Source organism: Eulemur rufifrons, chromosome 14, assembly GCF_041146395.1.
Source record: "Eulemur rufifrons isolate Redbay chromosome 14, OSU_ERuf_1, whole genome shotgun sequence".
NCBI classification, from domain to species: Eukaryota; Metazoa; Chordata; class Mammalia; order Primates; family Lemuridae; genus Eulemur; species Eulemur rufifrons.
Genome location: NC_090996.1, coordinates 22,880,250 through 22,902,286, shown reverse-complemented (window position 1 = coordinate 22,902,286; position 22,037 = coordinate 22,880,250). Strand labels below are relative to the sequence as shown.

Genomic DNA, 22,037 nt, shown 5'->3' with positions numbered 1-22,037 from the left:
TTCTCACTAAAAGAAACCAGGACTGCTTGGAGAAATAGCTGATTTTAGAACTGGGACAGGAAATGTACAAGATAAACCTGGGACACATCATTGCACCAGAAAATAAGGAAGCTTTCAAAGACAATGGGGTCATGTCAAAAGGACACAAAAGGCAACCCAAAAGGGCTCCCCCGTGGTCACTTTGGGACAATTTGAGCATTTTTAAAAAAATTATTACGTTAGGTTGAAACACTTTGTATGCATGTATGTATATGTATATAAATATACATAATTACATCTTTATGAGTTTATAATCATTTTTACTTTGAAAATTTATTAGTCACCATTAAAGGTTGGTGGGGCACCAACTCATTATGCAGAAAATTGATGATAATAATAAAGATGAAGAATCAAGTATTATAATAAGACTTGGCCCTGGGCAATTTACTTAACATCTCAGAGTTTGTTTCCTCATTTATAAAATAATGGTACTAGCAGTGCCTGCTTCACAGGATTTTTGTGAGGATTAGATGAAATAATAGCATATGGGATCCTAGGAAATTATAAAGTACTACGTGCATGTAAAGGAGCTGCTGTTACTATCCTTTCTTTTTTTTTTATTTCATCTTATTATGGGGGATACAGAATTTCAGGTTACATACGTTGCCCATGTACCGCCTGTCCCCCCAAGTCAAAGCTCCAGGTGTGTCCATTCCCCAGAGAGTGCGCGTTGCACCCATCATATAGGTATATATCCATCCCCTCCCCACCAACCCCCGAGTCAGCACCTTCAAGCATGACCATTTCCCAAACGGTGAGCAATGCACTCATTATGTAGGCATACACCCCAGTCTGATATCCGATTGGTATCGTTCCCAGATGTGTATTTAGGTGATGATCAGGGAAACCAATTTTCTGGTGAGTACATGTGATGCTTGTTTTTCCATTCTTGGTATACTTCACTTAATATAATGGGTTCCAACTCTCTCCAGGAGAACCATAGAGATGTCGTATCTTCGTTATTTCTTATAGCTGAGTAATATTCCATGGTACACATATACCATAGTTTACTAATCCAATCATGTATTGATGGGCATTTGAGTTGTTTCCACATCTTTGCAATTGTGAATTGTGCTGCCATAAACATTCGGGTACATGTGTCTTTGTTATAGAATGACCTTTTTTCCTTTACAGAGTATACATTCTTCTCATCAGCTCACGGGACATTCTCTAAGATTGACCATATCCTAGGACATAAAGCATGTCTTAAAAAATTCAAAAAAAATAGAAATTATACCATGCATCTTCTCAGATCACAGCGGAATGAAAGTAACAATGAACCCAAACAGAAACCCTCATTCCTACTCAAAATCATGGAAGCTAAACAACTTTCTCCTGAACAATTATTCTATAAAGGAAGAAATCAAGACGGAAATCAAAAGTTTCTTTGAATTAAATGACAATGGAGATACAACTTATCAAAATCTATGGGACACAGCTAAAGCAGTCCTGAGAAGAAAATTCATATCCATAAATGCCTATATCAAAAAGACAGAAAACTTGCAAATAGACAACCTAATGAATAGACTCAAAGAGCTGGAGAAAGAAGAACAGAATGACCCCAAACCCAGCAGAAGGCGAGAAATTACTAAGATCAAATCAGAATTAAATGAAAAGGACAACAAAGAAACTATAAGGGAAATTAATAAAATAAAAAGTTGGTTCTTTGAAAAGATAAACAAAATAGACACACCTCTGGCTAGACTAACCAAGAGCACAAAAGTAAAATCTCTAATAACCTCCATTAGGAACATGAAAGGAGAAATCACAACCGATGCCACAGAGATACAAGATATCATCTATGAATTCTACAAAAATCTTTATGCACACAAACTGGAGAATGCGGAGGAAATGGACAAATTTTTAGATACACATAGCCTTCCCAGACTCCACCAGGAAGAAATAGAGTACCTGAACAGACCAATATCAAGAAATGAAATCGAAACAGCAATAAAAAACCTTCCCAAAAAGAAAAGCCCTGGTCCAGATGGGTTCACACCCAAATTTTACCATACATACAAAGAAGAACTGGTGCCCATCTTACATAAACTATTCTCCAATATTGAGAAGGATGGAATTCTCCCCAACACGTTCTACCAAGCCAATATAACATTGATACCAAAACCAGGAAAGGATGCAACAAAAACAGAGAACTACAGAACAATTTCTCTCATGAATATAGATGCAAAAATTCTCAATAAAATACTAGCAAATCGAATCCAAGTGCTTATCAAAAAAATAATCCACCACGACCAAGTGGGCTTCATCCCAGAGATGCAGGGGTGGTTCAACATATGTAAATCTATAAATGTAATTCACCACATAAATAGAAGCAAAAACAAAAACCATATGATCCTCTCAATAGATGCAGAAAAAGTATTTGACAAAATTCAACACCCTTTTATGTTACTATCCTTTATATGCATGTTTCCAAGTGAAATGGATCTCTGAGCATTTATAGATGTCTAGCTTCAGGATTGAGGTGGGAATAAGACTTAAGGGGCAAGTCAACCTTCTCAGCCTCTGGTCCAAGGAGCGCACCTAAGGGGTTAAGTGTAGATTCTCTAATCTGACATGATTCGCCATCTTCCCCTTGAAACCTATGCTGGGTTGCTGGGGATGAAATATGCTCCCTAAAGGCCCAGCTAATGATCCAAGCTGTACGTCCATATGTTCCCTGGAGTCTCCTGCATAACAAGGTCCCTGGTGCTTATCAGCACTAGAAGAAATCTTAGTCCTTCCAAAAGAACCATTAGACGGCTGGTGGCAATCCAATGGTGACTTGTTATCTCTCCTTCCTAGGTTAAGCAAGAGGCTCCCACAGGACACCCGTATAACCAAGTAAGAAAGCATGGAATTCACACTGTCCCTTGTAGAAGGAAGAATCTAGCTCTTACAGTCTTTGAAGCATTCAGAGATGCTCAAAGAGCCTAATGGACCCCAAATGACAATGTTTGGATGATCTCAGCCCCAAATACTGAAGAGAGAAAATATCTGAGAAGTTGAATTCAGGAGAGTTACCCAGGAATTAGTAATTTTTTTTTTTCATGATATCCATGAGAGAGAAGATTAGGCAGTATCTCACGTGCCCTCTTGTGGTTGGCACTTAACCCAATCCATAGCTTTTCTCCAGAATTTTTCTAAATAAAATAGCCAATCTCTTGAGTGACAGGGGTCTTAAGATGAAAAACTTAAGAATTGACAAAGGTCTATGTTTTCTACCTTGTGGAGAAAGTCAATTTTCGGGAAAAGAAAATGCAGTCAACCCATGCAGAGAAACAAAGACAAGAAACAGAAGAGAGACCTTTGATGATGTCTGAGCCTCTGGTTTTCCTAAGGTCCAGCTGCACCTTGATCTCCTATGCTTTGACTGATCAATACATTCTTGATTCAGCAAGCCAATAAATCTACCTCCCGACTCCCCACAAGCTGTATAGATTGGGATTCTGTCACTTACAACCAAAAGAATCTTGATCAATATAGTATTGGTTCCTCCCAGTTTCATGTGAAACATAAACAGAATAAAGTAGCTAACTAACCTTTCTATTTCACCTCTGGAACACCTCTCAGCTCCTCTCTGCCTCTGGAGTCTTCCTTTCCTCCACACCATTGTCAGAGTGACCATCCTAAAATACCTCTTCTTTATAAAACATTTCCTGGCTTCTACATCTCCTTCCCCACCACCATCAGGGTATAACCAACTACTCCCTTCATAAACCTGTTCATATATTTATCATAACACATGCAACAGTTTAGTACACTAATTGTTTTATGTATCTCTCCCCAGCCAGAATGAGAGGCTTGGTCTGTGTACTTTCAAAGACTCATCCAGACTCAACAATCTAACAAACTACAGGTTTTGTCAGTGGGCTGAGGCAATGTCTGCTTTCAGACAAGTCATTAATTTAATAGCTCTTGAGCTCCTACTGTGTGTAGTCGCTGAGTGTATTCATTTCCGATTGCTGTTGTAACAAATTGCCACAGATGTGCTAGCTTAAAAACACATGAATTTGTTATCTTATGGTTCTGGAGGTCAGAATTCTGAAATCAGTTTCACTAAACCAAAATCAAGGTGTCAGCAAGCTTGTATGTCCTCTGAAGGCTCAAGGGCAGAATCCATTACTTCGTCTTTTCCAACTTCTAGAAGCCACCTGCATTCCTTGGCTTGTGGCCCCTCCTTGACGTTCAAAGCCAGCAACATAAAGTCATCACATTTCCTTCACTGACTAACCCTGCTGCCTTCCTCTTATAAAGACTCTTGTGAGTACATTGGCCCCACCCAGATAATCCAAGATAATCTCCTTATCTCAAGATCCTTAATCACATCTGCAAAGTCTCTTCTGCCATTTAAGGTAACATATTCACAGGTTCTAGAGATTAGCACATGGGTATCTTTGGGAGGGAGAGCCTTTATTCAGTCTTTCACACTGGGTTTAGTTTTGGGCTTCATTTCTTAAAGGACCAAGGAGCCCTCTTCATGTCTGAGCCCACAAGGGATACTCTCCTCTGGATATTATGTGGGGTTACCAATAAATTCTCAAGGTGAAAAGTGCTATCTGACCACTGTCACCATCACTGTCACCAACAGGCAACATATGGGCACAGACTTCATGAAACTCAGTCCCTGTTGCCAGCAACTGATATGCACAAGGGCACACAAGGCGACGTTTATGTTCAAACCAGTTGGCAACATTGTCTCAAGATGATTTCTAAATGACATAACGTCAGGACAGACATCCAGCAGTGGCCAGGCACACAGTAGGTGCTCAATAAAAGCCAGGAGGTTGGAGGATCTCTCATAATCTCTTCTAATCAATGAGTTGAGGGTTTAGATGGGATTTCTTTGGCTGTACTACTTTGGCAGGTTTGCCAGGCCAGATCGAGTTATGCCACAATAATCGAGCGTGCCAATACCCTGGGCTACTCAATAATTACACAGAGAGGCTCTAATAATAGGCTACTTGAGCAGCATGGATCTCTATATCTTCACCTCCATGAGAATAATCTGCTAATGTGCTGGGGCTTGTTATGGTCTGAGATGCGAGAAATAACCACCTAAAGACCGAATTGAGACAAATCGGGAGTCTTTATTAGCTGGCCAGCGACTACTCTCTGCACTGCCCAAAGGTGGAAGTTCAGAGAGCAGCCCTCACCCTTTGAAACAGAAAGTTTTTATACTGTTAAGTTTGTGGGTGGACAATTACTAAGATAGAGTAAGCACATGTACAAAAAGTCTTCAGTAAGCATTACATCACTTTCTTTTCTTTGGTGTAACAGGATCTGGACAGTTTGGGCTCTGGGCCATATCTTGTTTACGCAAAACATAGTATTGTAACAGCTTCACGCAAAACGTGGGGGCTGTAATCATTTTATGCAGAACATGGGTGTTATAATTGTTTTATGCAGAACATGGGTGTTATAGTCACTTAGGAATTTCTGTGTTGGGGGTAGCAAGCGGGAGCAAGCAGGTTTACAGAAGCAGAATGACAGATTAATGATTTTTCGGCGGGAAACTCGACTGTAACAGGGCTTAGCCATTGTTTGGCACTGAACCATGAGAGGAGGTTTCTCCTGTACTGCCTTTCTCTCCTCCCAGCTGTGCCTTATAAGTTGCTGTCCCTTTAACCACAGGTTGTCCAGAGAAACAAAACCTCCCCTCTCAGGGAATTATAATCCTTCCAACTGCACACCAGAGACTCGGGGATCCAGTGGAATAGATGCCTCCAAAAGAAAAGAAGAAAGGAACCAATTCTCTGGCAGACAGAGCCGAGTCTTTGTGAAGGAGCTAAAGGCCTTTCTGGATCAATAATACCATTTTCTGGTAAGAGAAAATGCATGTGGTAACATGGAGGTGACTGTAGTAACTGAGAAGTTGAGAAAGTATATTAAATCTATGGCGCAGCAGTAAGAGAAGAGGCACATTATCTTGCCATAACTGGATAACTGCAGACCCAACCCCAGATAACTGTCCTTTTCACAAGAAAATGGAATGTTCTCCTACTTTATGGGTGGTAGAAATGTAGCAAAATTCTTTGACGGCATTTCCTTGAATATGCTTTGGAGACAACAAAGGCAGGCTGGAATTTCTGCCACTTGCTAGATGAATGGCTTTTCATCAATTACCTGCCTCAGTGACCTTATGTGTAAAATGATAAATTGTGTATGTAAAATAAAGTACCCGCTTTCTAGGGCTATTGACAGAATTAAACAAGATATTGCATGGAAGTACTTGACATGAGCATACATCAATTGCTCAATAATTTTCTTCACTGTCAAGGTTTCCCTTAACAGTCTGAAAATCATTAAGATGTTAAAAACTATCTAGTTTGATTCTCTCACTTTTACAGATATTTTCTGAAGATATTTTGTTAAGCACATTTATATACAAATTTCTACACAGATAATGTTTTGAGTCATAACAGTCAGTGATCCTCAGATTTTACCCTGGAATCATATGAACTTTCCACAGAACCCCAAGACAGGAAATGGTTCTATTCAATGCAAAATGGCAGCTCTTCAGAGTTTTGTGGTCTCCGTAAAGGCCTATCCATACCTAATCGATTCTGAAAACCAAAGGCAGACCAAAGAGAGAGAAAAAGAGTAAGGTTATTGGCAAAAATTTTTTACAGTTTAATTGAAAAATCCTACTTTGTGATATCTTGATTTGTATATCATTACTAATGATTATGTTTGCATATGCAAGATGTATATCACTCTATGCACATAACACAGGAAATGCTGAAATATATATTCAGATTGGATCTGTTTACATTTAGTTTTAGACGTGTGGGTATGCTGATTTTATGATTTACTAAGATATGGAAAATTTGTCCATGGAGTTATGGGAAATAAAAGAAATTCATGAAAAATCATTTTTCAATTTGGAGGAGATGGAGTAGAGATTTACATTAAAAACTATCCACTAAGCAAGAGTGAGACCCCGTCTCTACTAAAAATAGAAAGAAATTATATGGCCAACTAAAAATATATACAGAAAAAATTAGCATGGTGGTGCTACAGGCATGGTGGTGCATGCCTGTAGTCCCAGCTACTTGGGAGGCTGAGGCAGGAGGATTGCTTGAGCCCAGGAAGTTGATGTTGCTGTGAGCTAGGCTGACGCCACGGCACTCTAGCCCAGGCAACAGAATGAGACTCTGTCTCAAAAAAAAAAAAAAAAAAAAAAAAAAAACTATCCGCTATATTCTCTGCACCATTCTCCTTAGGAAGCAAGAATGTTCCAGGTGACCCATGTCCTGGAGGTCTTTCCAGGTCATCGTTAAACTAAGATCAAGACAGGACAAAGTGATGCCAGGAAAAGCTAAAAGGCTTCAGATTGATGGGGGCTCAGGTCAGCCTCAACAGCTTGCTGCATAGTGATGGGGCATTAAAAGAGGCAGAAATAAGATAAATGTTAGTGACTCCGATTCAATAGCTTTTCTAGTGTTTCTGTATGTCAAGCAGCTAAAGCCCTCTGCCATAAATGGTTATGAGGTTTGATTTTTAATATACAGCATGTATTGATTCCCAGCCACACACTGGGCATTACACTAAGGTACTCACTTAAACCCCAAAACCAGCCAATGAACAAAGGTATTATCAGCATTCTCACTGTATAGATGAAAATAAGACTTGGAGAGATTAAGCAACTTGGCAAAGGTCTCCAGAGAAGCAAGTGTGGATAGAAGTGTGTTTGCATAGGGTGTGTGTGTATGTGTGTTTTCGGAGAGGAATGGGGGTCTCACTTTTGGAAGAATGCTAAAACATGAGAACAGCACACTATGCTCCTTTCCCCTCTCTTCTTCACTCTTGATACCTCTACCACACTTCCAGAAAATTACCCAGGTAAGGTATAATCCCTCTTCATTCTACCTTGACATAACAGCGAGTTTAGTAGCAACAATATTGCCAGAAATAGCTCTACCTGGGCTACAGTAAATTGTATTTGCACCAAATGGACCTTTCACCTGTCCAGACATCACTCTGAGCAGCACAGAGGGCTTGGCGACAACAATGAGGGAGTGGTACACCCCACATCCTTTGTTCTGTTGTTTATTTGTTATCACTATGCTGCAAACACAGGCATCATCCTTTACACCTGCAGATTTTTCCACTCCATGAAAAGCAACTACATAAGACTAAAGGGCAAAAGGGGGAAGGTATCCACCATCAACAAGAAACCTTTACTGAAGAAAGCAGCACAAAGGGAATGGAATAGCAGAGAAGTTGAGTAGGCAAGCTCTGATGCCACACCATAGAGATTCAAACCTTGCCTCTGCCACCAAGAGCCGGATGACCTTGGGCAAGTTCCTTAAGTCTACATGACTCAGTGTCTTCATCTGTAAAATGGGGATAGGAGCAGTAGCCTCACAAGCTTGTCATGAATATTCAATGATATCAAGAAGGCAAAGTGGCTGGCCTACAGCAAGAACTTAATAAACACTCTCTCTCTCTTATTATTGAAGATCCTCTACGAGTCAAGCTTAGTGCTGAGGATGCAATTACATAGCCTCTACCCACACCATCTGGGTAGGTTAGGGAGGCAGGGCATATATATTAAAAACCATAATTGATAAAATAAGGCAGATAACTGTCACATGAGTATCACAGATGCATATTATGGAAATTCAAAAGAAGAAATAATCACAGAATTAGAGGGAAAAAGGTTAGATAACAGATGACAGTCCAGAAAGGGTAGTGAGTTTACCAATGTCACAAAGCTAGTTTTGAAAGAGTTAGGAGTAAAATGTAAGTCTCCTGATTCATACTGTAAGCCTGTTTCATGAAAACATGCCATAATAATACTAAGAGAAACATTCTTGCTGGGCATGGTGACTAATTCCTGTAATCCCAGCACTTTGGGAGGCCAAGGGAAGAGGATCACTTGAGGCCAGGAGTTTGAGACCAACCAGGGCAACATAGTAAGACTTGTTTCTACAAAAAATAAAAAAACTTAGCCAGACATGGTGGCATCTGTAGTCCCAGCTACTCAGGAGACTGAGACAGAAGGATCACTTGAGCCCAGGAGTTCGAGGCTTTAATGAGCTATGATAGCACCACTGCACTCCACCCCTATTGGCAAAGCAAGACTGGGTCTCAGGAAAAAAAAAAAGTAAGAAATAGAAAAAGAAGAAAAGAATCTAAATGATAGCAGTAATTAATCCTTCAAAGTCAATTTTTATAAGCTAGGCATTTTATACACATTATCTTATGAAATCCTCACAATAACCCCAGGAGGGAGGTACTATTAATATATTTTCCCTATTTTACAGAGGAGAAAATTGAGATGCAGGGAAATAAGTAGTTTGCCCAAAGTCCTACAGCCAGAAAGTGGCTGAGCCAGGACTGAAACCAGGTTTCTCACCAATCATAATGGAGGACTGAAGGGAGAGGAGGGCGGGATAACTAGAAGCAAGGGGAATAACAGGCCAACTCTTAGCCGTAGAAATGGACATTCATGAAAAGCAAATGGGTGGCTTTTATGGAAAAGAAATTGAAGTAGAGGTGTCAGCAGATACAGTTAGAACAGAGCAGAAGGCAGATGGAAAGAGACCTTGAACACTGCTCCAGGCAGCAAATTATCTATTTGTCTGGTTGGGGAGAAGGTAGGAACAAGAAAATGGGAGCTTGACAATTCTATGGTTGTGGGGAGGTTTTAGGCTAATTTGGTTACAGGCAGAATGAGGAGGAAGAGTTAGTGGTAGGGAGACCTGTCAGTGTCTAACAGGAGCAGCTCTGAAGAAGGATGGGGTGTTGTTCGGGTGTTTCCCAACTTGCCAGGGGCACACAGTCACAGCCTGCCTCCCAATCTCACCACGGAACACTGAAAACTGACACTCTCCACTCATCTCTCTCCACAGACTGTGGCACTTCTGCATCCAGAGCAGTAGACGAAGTCTATTGGGAATCATGAAGATTTTTTTCCACTACCAGACATTTAGGTTCATCTGGCTCGCTAAGCTATCTGGCCGTCACTTTCACAGAGATCACCAACTTTGGACGCCTCTGACTCTTGCTGATCTTGAGGCCATAAATCGCTATGACAGGCCGTTGCCTAAGAACTTTAACTTTGCTGGGGATGTGCTGGACCAGTGGTCCCAAAAGGAGAAGGTATGAGATGATGGGGCTTCCGTTAGAGGCTCAGCGTTCAGTTATCTCTCGGTCTTCCATTTCCCCATTCTGTGGTCCACTGATCAATTTCGTTGTAATTCTTTCACTCTCTTGGTTTCCTTTGTTTGTATTCCAACTATCCTCCTCTCTCCCCAGGGAAGATCTTAGATCCTCAAGCACATATGTCTGCCTTTCTCTGGAGCCTCCTCACCCCGCCCCCTTCCATTGTGGTTACTCACAGAGTCACACTTCTTTACCTTCTCTTTTCTCCAAGTCCCTCACAACAGCTCCTTGTGTTTGGGCTGGTCACAGCCTTATCCAAAAACTAGTAATTTGAGCTTCGGTTTTATGAATATTGCTATCCTTGGAGTATTTAGGAGAGAATCAGAGATTGAGAAGAGTAAAGCAAGCAAGCCTTACAGAATATTTGCAGTGCAGCTTGAGGACAAAATCCCTGCTTACTCATCCCCACTCTGGCCAGGCACCGAGCTGAACACTCTACCTACCAGTGCTTATCAAAGTGACCTGCAGGATCTGTGGTTCAGAAGGTGATGTTAGGTACTGGATACACAAGGTATTAAATAACATTGAATCAATCCTCCCTGTTAAATAGAGGCGAGAAGGCCTTCTTTGAATGCCATTGTGTTCTTAACATCTAACACTTGACTAAACTCTCATTTGAACAGAGAAAGCATAGTTTTGTTTTCAGTATATTTATTTTTCAGTAACTTATTTTTAGCAAGTGGTACTGATTTTCCAACTATGGTGCTGATTAAATGCAGTTTCCTTCTTAAGTATAATACGTACAAGTGTAAGTGAGTAAATGTAAACAAATATGTACAAACTACAATGGCACAGGTGCAGACATATCTGGCAGAAACAGTGACACTCAAACAACTAAAGATTGTGAAATACTGACCTATATTATTTCATTAAATCCCCATAACCACCGTGGGGGGTATGCAGATAAAGAACTTAACCTCACAGAATTTAAGCTACTTACCCAAGGTCACACAGCTCCAAAAGAAGCTGAACCAAGTCCCTGATCTTATGGAACTTAGATAGGGCAGGGACACATCTGTAATATAATACAGTGTAATGGAGCTGCCTGGAACATGAGCATGATGCTGAAGGAACACAGAGAAGTCAGTGGGGAAGCAAAGAGGATGCCAAGAAAGGCTCACAGACGAACTGAAATGTCAACTGGGCTTTGAAGTATTTTTCAACTAGGGAAAGTAAAAGAAACGTTCCAGTTGAGGGGGAAGAAAGGGAAGTAACTTTTCTCCAGGTAAAACATAAAGCAAAGAGGTTTTGCAGTATAGATGACTTGCTTTGTAGAATGATGGGAGAGAAGTTTCCTTCAGAAATCAATCAATCAATTGATGCCACCCTCCACTCTGCTCCTTGTGACTGGTGAAACCCACATCTCAGCCTTTGGGTACAAACAGATGTCAGATTCCTAATCAAACTTAGTACATCCATTAAGGTTATTTGGATGGGACCAAATCTAACTTAAGCAAGAAAGAAATTTATTCTAGAAATGCAGGAGAGCTCACAAAATTGGGCTGGAAGCTGGAGAGTCCATCTCAGTGAGGACAGGAACCAGGATAGGTCTCTGGGGATGCATAAGCACCAACAGCCCATAGACAGGTTTTGCTCCAACCATGTTCTATCTTTTGATTCCTCTCAGAAAACTCAAATTCCAGGGAGAGAAAATCTGATTGGCCCAACTTTGGTCACACGCCCTCCTATGGGTCAGGGATGGGTAAGCACCCTGATAGGTCATCTTGTCAAGGCTGTGTTCAATGAGAGAGGAACAGTCCCCCCAAAGACAAGCTGGGGTGCTGTTATCAGCATGCACAGGAACAGATGCTAAGGGGGAGAAATGGCAAATGCCCCATCTACCTGGCAGCCAGCCATGTAAACCCACTCTTCTCTTTCCCATGTGTCCCTGGCCAGACAGGGGAAAGACCAGCCAACCCAGCCCTGTGGTGGGTGAACGGCAAAGGGGATGAGGTGAAATGGAGCTTCAGAGAACTGGGCTCTTTGTCCCGAAAGGCAGCCAATGTACTTACCAAGCCCTGTGGCCTGCAGAGAGGAGACCGGGTGGCCGTGATTCTGCCCCGAATCCCTGAGTGGTGGCTGGTAAACGTGGCTTGCATGCGAACAGGTCAGTGCCAATATTTAACATGTCTAAATCATACAGAAAGAGAGATTGAAACTCAAAGGTTTTCTGAAATGTTAGCTCTGACTAAAGCAGTACTTACAGTGGACAGAAAAAGAGGTGAAATTAGACAATCATAATGTAGTAATATTATCATAATGACCTTAAGAGGTAGGTATTATTGTGATAACTGTTTTGCAGAAGAGGAAACCAAGGCTCAGAGAAGTTAAGAAGCTTGCAAAAGTCAAACAGTTACAACACTATGCAATTAGGTTTTAAACACAAAGATCTATAAAAGAACATGTGAGTACCAATGCATCTTTGCAGTGGCTGGCTAGATTATGTATGACATGTTCACCTAAATGTTGCAGAATTTACTTCTCTGAATATATCTGGGTTCTCCCTGACATGACATATATTCAATGTATTAATATTTAATGTATTCAGTAACACACTTTCTCCCAAGGTATTAATACTAATTTATAGTGCACCCCAAATTAAAATTCCAACAGGATTCTTTTCCCTCTAGGACAAGAGTTAGCAAACCATGGCCTGTGGGTTGGCCACTTGTTTATGTAAATAAATTTTTAATGGAATACAGCCATGCTCATTTTTTTTATATATTGTCTATGGCTCCTTTTGTTCCACAACAGCAGAACTGCTAATTGAGACAGAAATACTATGGCTCACAAGGCCTAAAATATTTATTATCTGGCCCTTTATCAAAAAAGTTTGCCAATCCCTGCTTTAAAACATGACAACTGTTTATAATTCAGTTAAAAATAGTCCAGGTGCAGGGCCTCACACCTGTAATCCCAGCACTTTGGGAGGCCAAGGTGGGAGAATCGCTTGAGACCAGGAGTTCGAGACCGACATGAGCAAGAGCGAGACCCCCTCTCTCTACAAAAAATAAAATAATTAGCCAGGCATGGTGGCTCGCGCCTGTAGTCCCAGCTACTTGAGAGGCTGGGGCAGGAGGGTTGCTTGAGTCCAGGAGTTTGAGGTTGTAGCGAGCTTTGATGACACCACTGCACTCTAGCCCAGGAGACAACAAGACGCTGTCTCAAAAAGGAAAACAAAACAATAAATCAATTAAAAATAAATAAGAATACCAAAGGATAAAATATTATAAAGAACAAAAAGATGTTTGCTGCAGTATCATTAATAATAGTAAAAAATTGAGAACTTACATAGAAATTATTAAATAATTTATAACTTAGCTGAGATTAAAATTTAGCTGAAGTATTTTTATTGCTGATTGAGATTATGGCATCTGAACTTGGAATATCACTGAAAGGTTGATGTAACCTTTTAGTCCTAAATAATCCTCAATAAAGGATACTGAGTGATAGAATATCACTAAAAGAATGATGATAAGGATTTCATAATAGTGTTGAAAAATGTTCTCATTGCCAATGTTAAATAAAAACAGCAATATATAAAACTTGCAAATGTAAAACAAATTGTGGATTGAAAGAAGATTAAGGATGGTTTGGTTTATTTGTCAAAAAATCATGTACTTAATACTACTTAATGTATGCAATTTATGAAATACTAATGAAAAATGAACACACAAGCTGAGTGGTTAAAAAAACACCACTCAGGTAACTAAATATAAAGCAAGCAGCTGAGGATTATGTTTCTAACTCAGAATTATTAAATCTTCTGTGTAAACATTGAGATTTCTTGTACTACACCACATGGCAAAACATTTTGGTTTTTGCTATAAAATATATGCCGTAAACCCTAAGATATCTGCTACCTGAAATCTAACAGAAGAAAATGTCTACCAACCCTGCAGCTAGAGGTCTACCCATTGAACACATTCACATCACAAGTCATTAAGAACAAGTGATTTGTAAAATAAATAATTTTGCATTTTTATATTGAGTGAACATTCTGAGATCTTCTAAGGTGTTTTTTTAAGTTCCTTATCCTCATGTATTTATTCATCTCGAGAGAGGATGACATCTAAAAGCTTTTAAAATATATTCAATAAAATAAAGTCTCCTTTGTAGGAATTCAACTCCACAGCTCCCTATTTCAGGGAACTCACCAAGAAATAAGCAGTCTGGTATATGGCATAGGTCTTGGGAGTCTTGGAATGCACCTCTGAATTCTGGCTGTGCTACTTATTGACTTTGTGACCCTTGGACAAGTTGTCATCTATACACTGGGATTAATTTTAAGTGAATTACCAGGCACATAACAAGTGTTCAATAAATAATAATGCTTATCTGTAATACTTTACATACACTCCACTTTCTTCCCATTGATTCACTTTAGAAAGTGCAAACTACCTTCTCTCTCGTTTTCATCTGATTCTGCCATATATGTTCTTCCCATAAGGAACTGGTATTTTAAAATCAGGCTTATCTCCAACCAGTATTTAGGCTAAAGTGAGCAGGTGGGATAAATTAAGCATTGCCAAAGTGATCTAGGCAAACCTCAATGAGGCCAGGCCCCTGGGATCCACAGATTTAAGGGCTGGCTCTCCCACTCACCAGCTCCGACCAAATCTCATATTCCATCAAATGGAAACAACTGCATGGACTGACCAGGGTTGCTGAAAACAGGAGTCTCCAGGCAGTTTGGGTGTTATACTCTATTGATAAAATATTTAGGATGCACATCTTCCTACCTAAATATAGTTATTTCTGTTGTTCTACTGCATTAATACAGTATGTGTATTATAAAACATAGACACAAATGAGATAAAAACATAAAAAGAATTCCAGTATTTCAATAATTTCTTTAAAATTCTGTTATCTTCTTTGCTCATTCCCAATGTATTGTCTTCTAAGACTCACTTTGAGGACCACTGGTTCAGAGGATTAAATGAGATAATATTCACAAAAATGTGTTAAAAACTATAAAGTGTTATACAAGCATTGCATAATAATGATTCAAATGTTACATAAAATGTTGCATAATAATAGCCCACCATTCTAATGCCCACTGTATGCAAGACACTTATTGTTATTATCCCTTTTTAACAGATAAGGAAAGGAAGGCACAGAGAGATCGAAGTCACAAAGCTAGTAACTTACAAGGCCAGGATTAGACCGATGGTCTGTCAGTGTCCAAAGACATGTTCTAAGAATTTCTCAGTGATTGGTCCTGTGGGATGTCCCTGAGAACCAAGGCAGGGGTAGCTGAAGGCTCCACCCTGAAGGTCCTCCTGGGCATAAGGCCCAGGTTTTCCACAGTCCACGAAGTCTTACCTAATGGACAGCAGTTCTGTTCAGCTCAGGGCCTCTGTCGTTTCCCAGGGCTTGTCTTCATGCCAGGAACAACCCAGTTGACAGCAAAAGACATCCTCTACCGGCTGCGAGCATCCAAGGCCAAATGCATTGTGGCCAGTGAGGAGGTGGCCCTGGCAGTGGAGTCTATTGTGTCGGAGTGTCCCCACCTGAAGACCAAACTCCTAGTGTCTCCACACAGACAGAATGGGTGGCTCAGCTTCCAGGAATTACTTCAGTGAGTATTTTTTCCAGCTTGTCTGCAACACCAGCAACAACACAACTGACAGCTACATCTCAGAGTCCCCTTGCCTCCAAGGACTCAGTAACACTGTGAGTTGAGCTGGGCTCCTTCCTAGAAAGGAATTGCCTATTAAAAGGATTTAAGGGCAAAAGGAAGGGATGTAGCTCTGCCTCTATTTTTCTGCCTCCTCTATGGCCTGTGAGGAGTATCCTACATGGCTTGGCCCTTGTCTAGCTCCTGGACCACATCTCCCACCACCTTCCCTTTTATTCCTCAAACGTGATTTCCTCAAATGCAGATTTCAATTCAAATGTTTGAACAGCTATATAGAAGATGAATTTAAGGAGGACCAAACTGGATTCGGAGAGACGATTAGGACCTAAATCTGGGCTCTGGTGAATAGGATATAGGGAAAGGGGAAATTTAAAGAACTAGCAGGACTTGGAGACTAAATTGGATGTGGAGGATGAAGGAAAAAGTCAAGGCTGATCTTCTGCTTTTTTACTTAGGTGATTGGGTGGATGGGATACTATCCGCTGGAGAAAGAGCCAGTAGAAGAGCTTAACATGATGAGTTTAGAGTTGGACGTATTGAGACCGAGGGGTCTGTGAAACAACCAAATGTCTAGGAGGTGGTAGATATATAAGTCTCAGGCTCAAGGAGGTACAGAGAGAAATCTGGAAGTCATTGGTACATAGTCTGCACTGAAAAATTCAGAAAGGGCTAGGTGTGGTGGCTCATGCCTGTGAACCCAGCACTTTGGGAAGCCAAGAGTTGGAGACCAGCCTGAGCAACACAGTGAGATGCTGTCTCTATAAACAATTTTAAAAAATAGCTAGGTATGGTGGCATGCACCTGTAGTCCCAGCTATTCAGGAAGCTGAGGCAGGATTGCTTCACTTGAGCCCAGGAAGCCCAGAGTTCAAGACTGCAGTGAGCTATGATTGCACCACTGCACTCCAGCCTGGGTGACAGAGTGAGACTCTGTCTCTAAAAAAAATAAAAGAAAGAAAGAAAGAAAGAAAAAAGAAAATCCAGAAAGATTATAAGTTAGAACTCAGGTATCCAAGGAAAGAGAGACAAGTCAGACAATTGGAATCACTGCTTGAAAATCTCATCACTCAACAGATTGTGATGTCACTTCTTTTAGTTAAACAAAGACTTACATCCAAAGGTTACTGTACTGGATTAAGAAGTGTTCAGATATAAGAGGTTCCTGCCACCCAGGGTATGAGATGCTTTGAAGAAATCCTCCTCTCACTAGCCCAATACACACCTATATTTATACTGAAAAAAATTAATACAATTGAACAATCTTTTTCTATTTTAAAAGAAGGAAGAAAGTTACCAGGAAAACCACATTGGCCAGGCACAGTGGCTCACACCTGTAATCCCAGCACTCTGGGAGGCCAGACAGGAGGATTGCTTGAGGTCAGGAGGTTGAGACCAGCCTGAGCAAGAGTGAGACCCCATCTCTACTAAAAACAGAAAAAATTAGCCAGGCGTGGGGGTACACATCTGAAGTCCCAGTTACTCGGGAGGCTATGGCAGGAAGACCGCTTGAGCCTAGGAGGTTGAGGTTGCTGTGAACTAGGCTGATGCCACAGCACTCTAGCCCAGGAGACAGAGCAAGATTCTGTCTACCAAAAAATTAATATTTCATGAAGTTATTGTTGACAAGGTAGTGTATGTTTATAATCATTCCTCATTGTTTTACAGATTCAATGGCAATCTTACTTGTCATCAAGATGAATTATTATGAAAGGGCATCCTTAACCCTGTTCCCTTCAACCAGGGAAATTAAAAATATGATAACAGAAGTCTCAAAAATTCTTAGCTATTGTATCAGTTATCCATCACTGAATAACAAACCATCCCAAAACTCAGTAGTGAAAATAACAATCATTTTCTTTGCTCATGTTTCTGGGTCAGCAGGTCTCTGCTCCACATCTGTTTGATTGGGGCTGGAGATTCCAAGGCATCTTCACCCACAAGTCAGGCTTTGGTGCTGGTTGTCAACGGAAGAACCTCAGTTCTCCCGCACATGGCCCCTGTCTCCAGAAGGACAGTCTGAACATCTTTATATGGTGGCCAAGTTTGCACCACCACAGCCCCACCCGTCCCCTACCAGCCCCAGAGAAGTGAAAACTAGAAGCCTCTTGAGGCCTGGGCTGAAAAGTCCCAGACCTTCTGCCACACTGTAGCCCTCAAAACAAGTCATAAGGCCAGCCCAGATTCAAGGCAAGAGGACATATATTCCACCCTTCAATGAGAGAATGGCATAGTTGCACAGGGATGGAAGGAATTGCTAGAGCTATCTATACAGACAATCTTAACACAGATTGTTATCAGTTAGAATGCTTCTGGGTTTAGTAATCCCAGTAAAAATGACTTAAGCAATACAAATAATTTTATTATCTCACGAATAAGTACAGAAGTAGGGTGGACTGAAAGTTGGTTAATTCAGTGGTTCAATGAAGTTAACATGGACTCAGATTCATTCATCTTTCCATCGTGCCATCCTCTGTAGGATCCCAGCATGGCTAGGGGGCTAGGTTACCACCAGGCATCCTGTGTTTTCACAATATCCAAAGGCCATCAAACAGGATGGGTGGGGTGGAAGAAGAAAGCATCCCTTCTTCAAGACTCTTTTTGGAACAAGGATATAAAAATCTTATATTGCATGTGCCCATTCCTAAGCCAATCAGTGGTGAGGGAAGGAATGACCATGACTGTCTCAGGTAAATCAAGAATTGCCCCCAGGAGTTACACAGGAACAGTCTCCCCTGACACACATCACTTCCTGATACCCGTACAAAATCAGAATGTTATTAGTGCAAGGAAAGAAGAAGGGAATAGCTATTTGGTAAGCAACTGGTTGCATCTGCTAGCAATATTGAAGATATTGAACAAAAATTATTAAAAAGTTTGATTCAAATGCCAAAAGATCTTCCTTTAAATAATAAAGACTCCTGAAATGTTAATAGAAAATTACAAAGATTCAACGCTGATTTTTAAGAAGCCCTGGAAAAAAAATGTTTAAATAAATAAAATTTATGTTCCTTTATTATTAATACTGGAAATTATCTTGGCTATCTATTTGGCCTAGAGATGAAATTTAACAAAATAAAAGAGAGAGAGAAGGAAGAGGAGGAGGAGGAGGAGGAACAGCAGCAGCCTAAGTAGCAGAATAAAAGAAATTTCTGAGTTAAACTGGTCTGCCATTTTCAGTCACCATCTTGGGGCTAATATTTTGCAGATCTGCATCTGAAGAGCACAGCTGTGTGCAAACAGGAAGTCAAGAACCAATGGCCATTTATTTCACCAGTGGGACCACAGGCTCTCCTAAGATGGCCCAGCACTCGCAGAGCAGCCTCGGAATTGGGTGCACCCTTCCTGGAAGGTAGGGAGGAGAACTCAATTTGTTTTTGGTGAACTCCCCTGTGAGATTCCAATATGTCTACCCAACTGCCTAATTGGCACCTGTTCTCGAACGGCTGTATCTCCAATACAACATCTACAAAATAGAACTCTTGAAGCCCTTGCCCAACCCTAGCTCAGTAAATGGCACCATGTGACCAACTGATCAAGCAAGAGCTTAAGAACTGACCTCGATGCAATCCTATAACAGCATGTCTGGCTCCCTCTCCTCATTGCCAGGTAAATTTATCTACCGAGAAAGGTCTTTCTAAAAGAAAGGCTATCCTAAAACTGTCACATTACCCTGTCTTATTTTCCTTTCCTTATAGTACTTATCACTATTTGAAATTATGATATTTAATAGTATATTTAATTCACTTTATTGTGTACTTGTTCACTATCTGTCTACCTAAAATAAGAGCAGAGATCTGGCCTGTCAAGCTCACTGCTGTAGAACAGTGCCTAGCACAATAAATATTTGTTGTAGCAATGGACAAACTCAGAATATCATGCCACATCCAGCCTCCCCCTCTACTCTCAGACCATCTACGATTCTGAACAAACCCTCTAGGAAAAGTGGGGATAGAATCCCTCCCCTTGCCTTGGGGCTTCCTTTGACCCTTTTCTATAGCCTTTCAGGTACTGGAGCTAGGCCACTCCTCAAAGACACCGGTTTGTCTGCTTTCCTGTTTTTTATTTTATTATTTTTGATCGGTCTTGTTGTTTCTTCATAACATTTAGATATTGGTTGGGCTTGACGTCTTCAGATATCATATGGAACATATCTGACACAGGCTGGATCAAAGCTGCCATCGGCAGCATGTTTTCTTCCTGGCTTCAGGGAGCCTGTGTTTTTGTGCATCGGATGGCCCAATTTGACACAGACACCTTCCTAAATGTAAGTCGTGACCTCCGCTACATATATCTTTAGAGCTTTCCTCATCTCCCACAAAACCACAAAGAAAGGTTCCTCCAGAATACAGGGCTATTGGGTTTTTGGAAATCATTCTTTTTAAGAAGCAAAGTTTCCAGGGACTTGGCTTTTGAAATGTATTTAACAGAGTGAAGGGGGAACACCACCACACTGTCAAGCATGAAACCTAGAGTTCTGCTTCAAATTGCTCAGGATTTGCTAGTTGCTAAATCTGTGGCTGCTTAAGAGCCTGGTTCTAAATAATAGAAGTCTCAAGTCTAAACAAGTATTTTCATTTCTGATTCAGTGAAACAAAGATAATAGCTGATAAGTCTGAAACAAATATTTTCATTTCTGATTCAGTGAAACAAAGATAATAGCTGATAAGTGTGAGGAGATTAAAGAGGAGGTTGCCTTTCTCCCAGAGTAGCTCCTTCCGTTCTCCCCCTACCCTAAACTTCTCATTTTGTTCAGTCTCAGAACCCAAATACTCCTGGAAACCAGGCATGCCCTACTCTCTCAGCCAGAGACAGCTAGATTGAGATAATGGATACTCCAATCTTTTTCAGCCTTTAGAAAAATATGATGCAGGCCAATTGTTGAACCATGAAAAATCAATTATGTTTAATAAAATACATATTATTAAGTATACCCCACACCTATGTGAATAAAACCTGTTCACTTTGTTATTTTGCTAACTGGTCTGACAAGATGGTTTAAGGGTCTTAACAGAAATGTAGGCTAACCTAAGAACTAAGAAACCTAAGTCACATTTACAAAGTGGCATGAAGTTGATAAGTTAACTTTGCCGTTTCAAAACCTACATTTGTAAAATAAGAATTATACTTTTGTTTTACAAAGATAATGTATTTTGAGTGCTACAAAAATCTTTATAGATTTATGCTAGTCTTAGATATACACATTACACTTCATAAAAATAATTAGAATATAGGGAGTAGGTACACAAAGAAGAAATGCTCACTTACAGATAAAAATTTACTTTTAATCTATGACAATCCAGATAGTTATTTTTAACATATGACAGTCCAGATAGCCCAGACATACATTTTGTGAGCCTTCTCTCAAATGCTTAAATCTAATGTAAATTGTCAATAGATTAAGTGACTAGTGGAATTCTCCAGAAAGAGGATCTCTAAAACGTTAGTATTTTTCTAGACTTAAGATGACTAGGTCATTCTTTGATTTAAAGAACTGGAAGTCTAGTGAGGCCAGCAAATTTTAAGCAATTAAGAAAAGTCCTGAAAAATGCCTATTTCTGTATTTATTCAATCCTCTCAAAATGACTGATGTCTCTTATAGGAATGGTGCTGGAAAGGTCCTGGTGGGTTAGCTTGTACACTCAGTCTGTACTATACATGAATATATGGTCAGGAGGTTACTATATTCCACCATGAAAGGTAACTTGCAGCCCCAAGGTAGAATAAACCAGTTCACACTTTGGGTTGTTCTCAAATTCACTTGTTGAATTTGGTTGTGTATGTCTGTTTCTGTAACATATACATATTCTTTCCAATAATTGGAAATTCCCAACAGACACCCAGTCACTAGTGATAACTGATGAATATTTGCTTTCTTATTCCTGGTAGTGACCTTGAGACAGGCGCATGTTAATGAAAGAGAATGAGAGGCTACACACATTAGCTCTAGTCATAGGCTTTGACTGACCACTTCTAACATGTGTGTCTTTCTCCACCATCCAGACGCTTACTACTTATCCCATCACGACCCTGTGCAGTGCTCCCACTGTATACCGGATGCTTGTGCAAAAAGACCTTAAGAGGTACTTGGGCAGAAATCTCTATCTGAACCACAAACAAAAGCTACCATCCAGCATCACAGATCTCCCCTTTTCAGCACAGGGTAGCCCAGGGTTTCTCAGTCATGCCAC

The 22,037-nt window shown here is 40.4% G+C and overlaps 1 protein-coding gene across 1 annotated transcript in view; it reads left to right on the top strand.

The window, feature by feature from the left end:
- Positions 1 to 9,689: 9,689 nt before the first annotated feature.
- The window catches only part of LOC138394655 (acyl-coenzyme A synthetase ACSM4, mitochondrial), a 20,507-nt gene continuing 8,159 nt past the window's right edge, over positions 9,690 to 22,037 (top strand). Inside the window, exons 1-6 of the mRNA XM_069486849.1 lie at positions 9,690 to 10,146; positions 12,106 to 12,316; positions 15,583 to 15,790; positions 19,055 to 19,198; positions 19,957 to 20,113; positions 21,850 to 21,929. Of these exons, the coding sequence (XP_069342950.1) occupies positions 9,946 to 10,146; positions 12,106 to 12,316; positions 15,583 to 15,790; positions 19,055 to 19,198; positions 19,957 to 20,113; positions 21,850 to 21,929 (1,001 nt within the window). The 5' untranslated portion in view covers positions 9,690 to 9,945. The remainder of the gene's footprint in view (positions 10,147 to 12,105; positions 12,317 to 15,582; positions 15,791 to 19,054; positions 19,199 to 19,956; positions 20,114 to 21,849; positions 21,930 to 22,037) is intronic.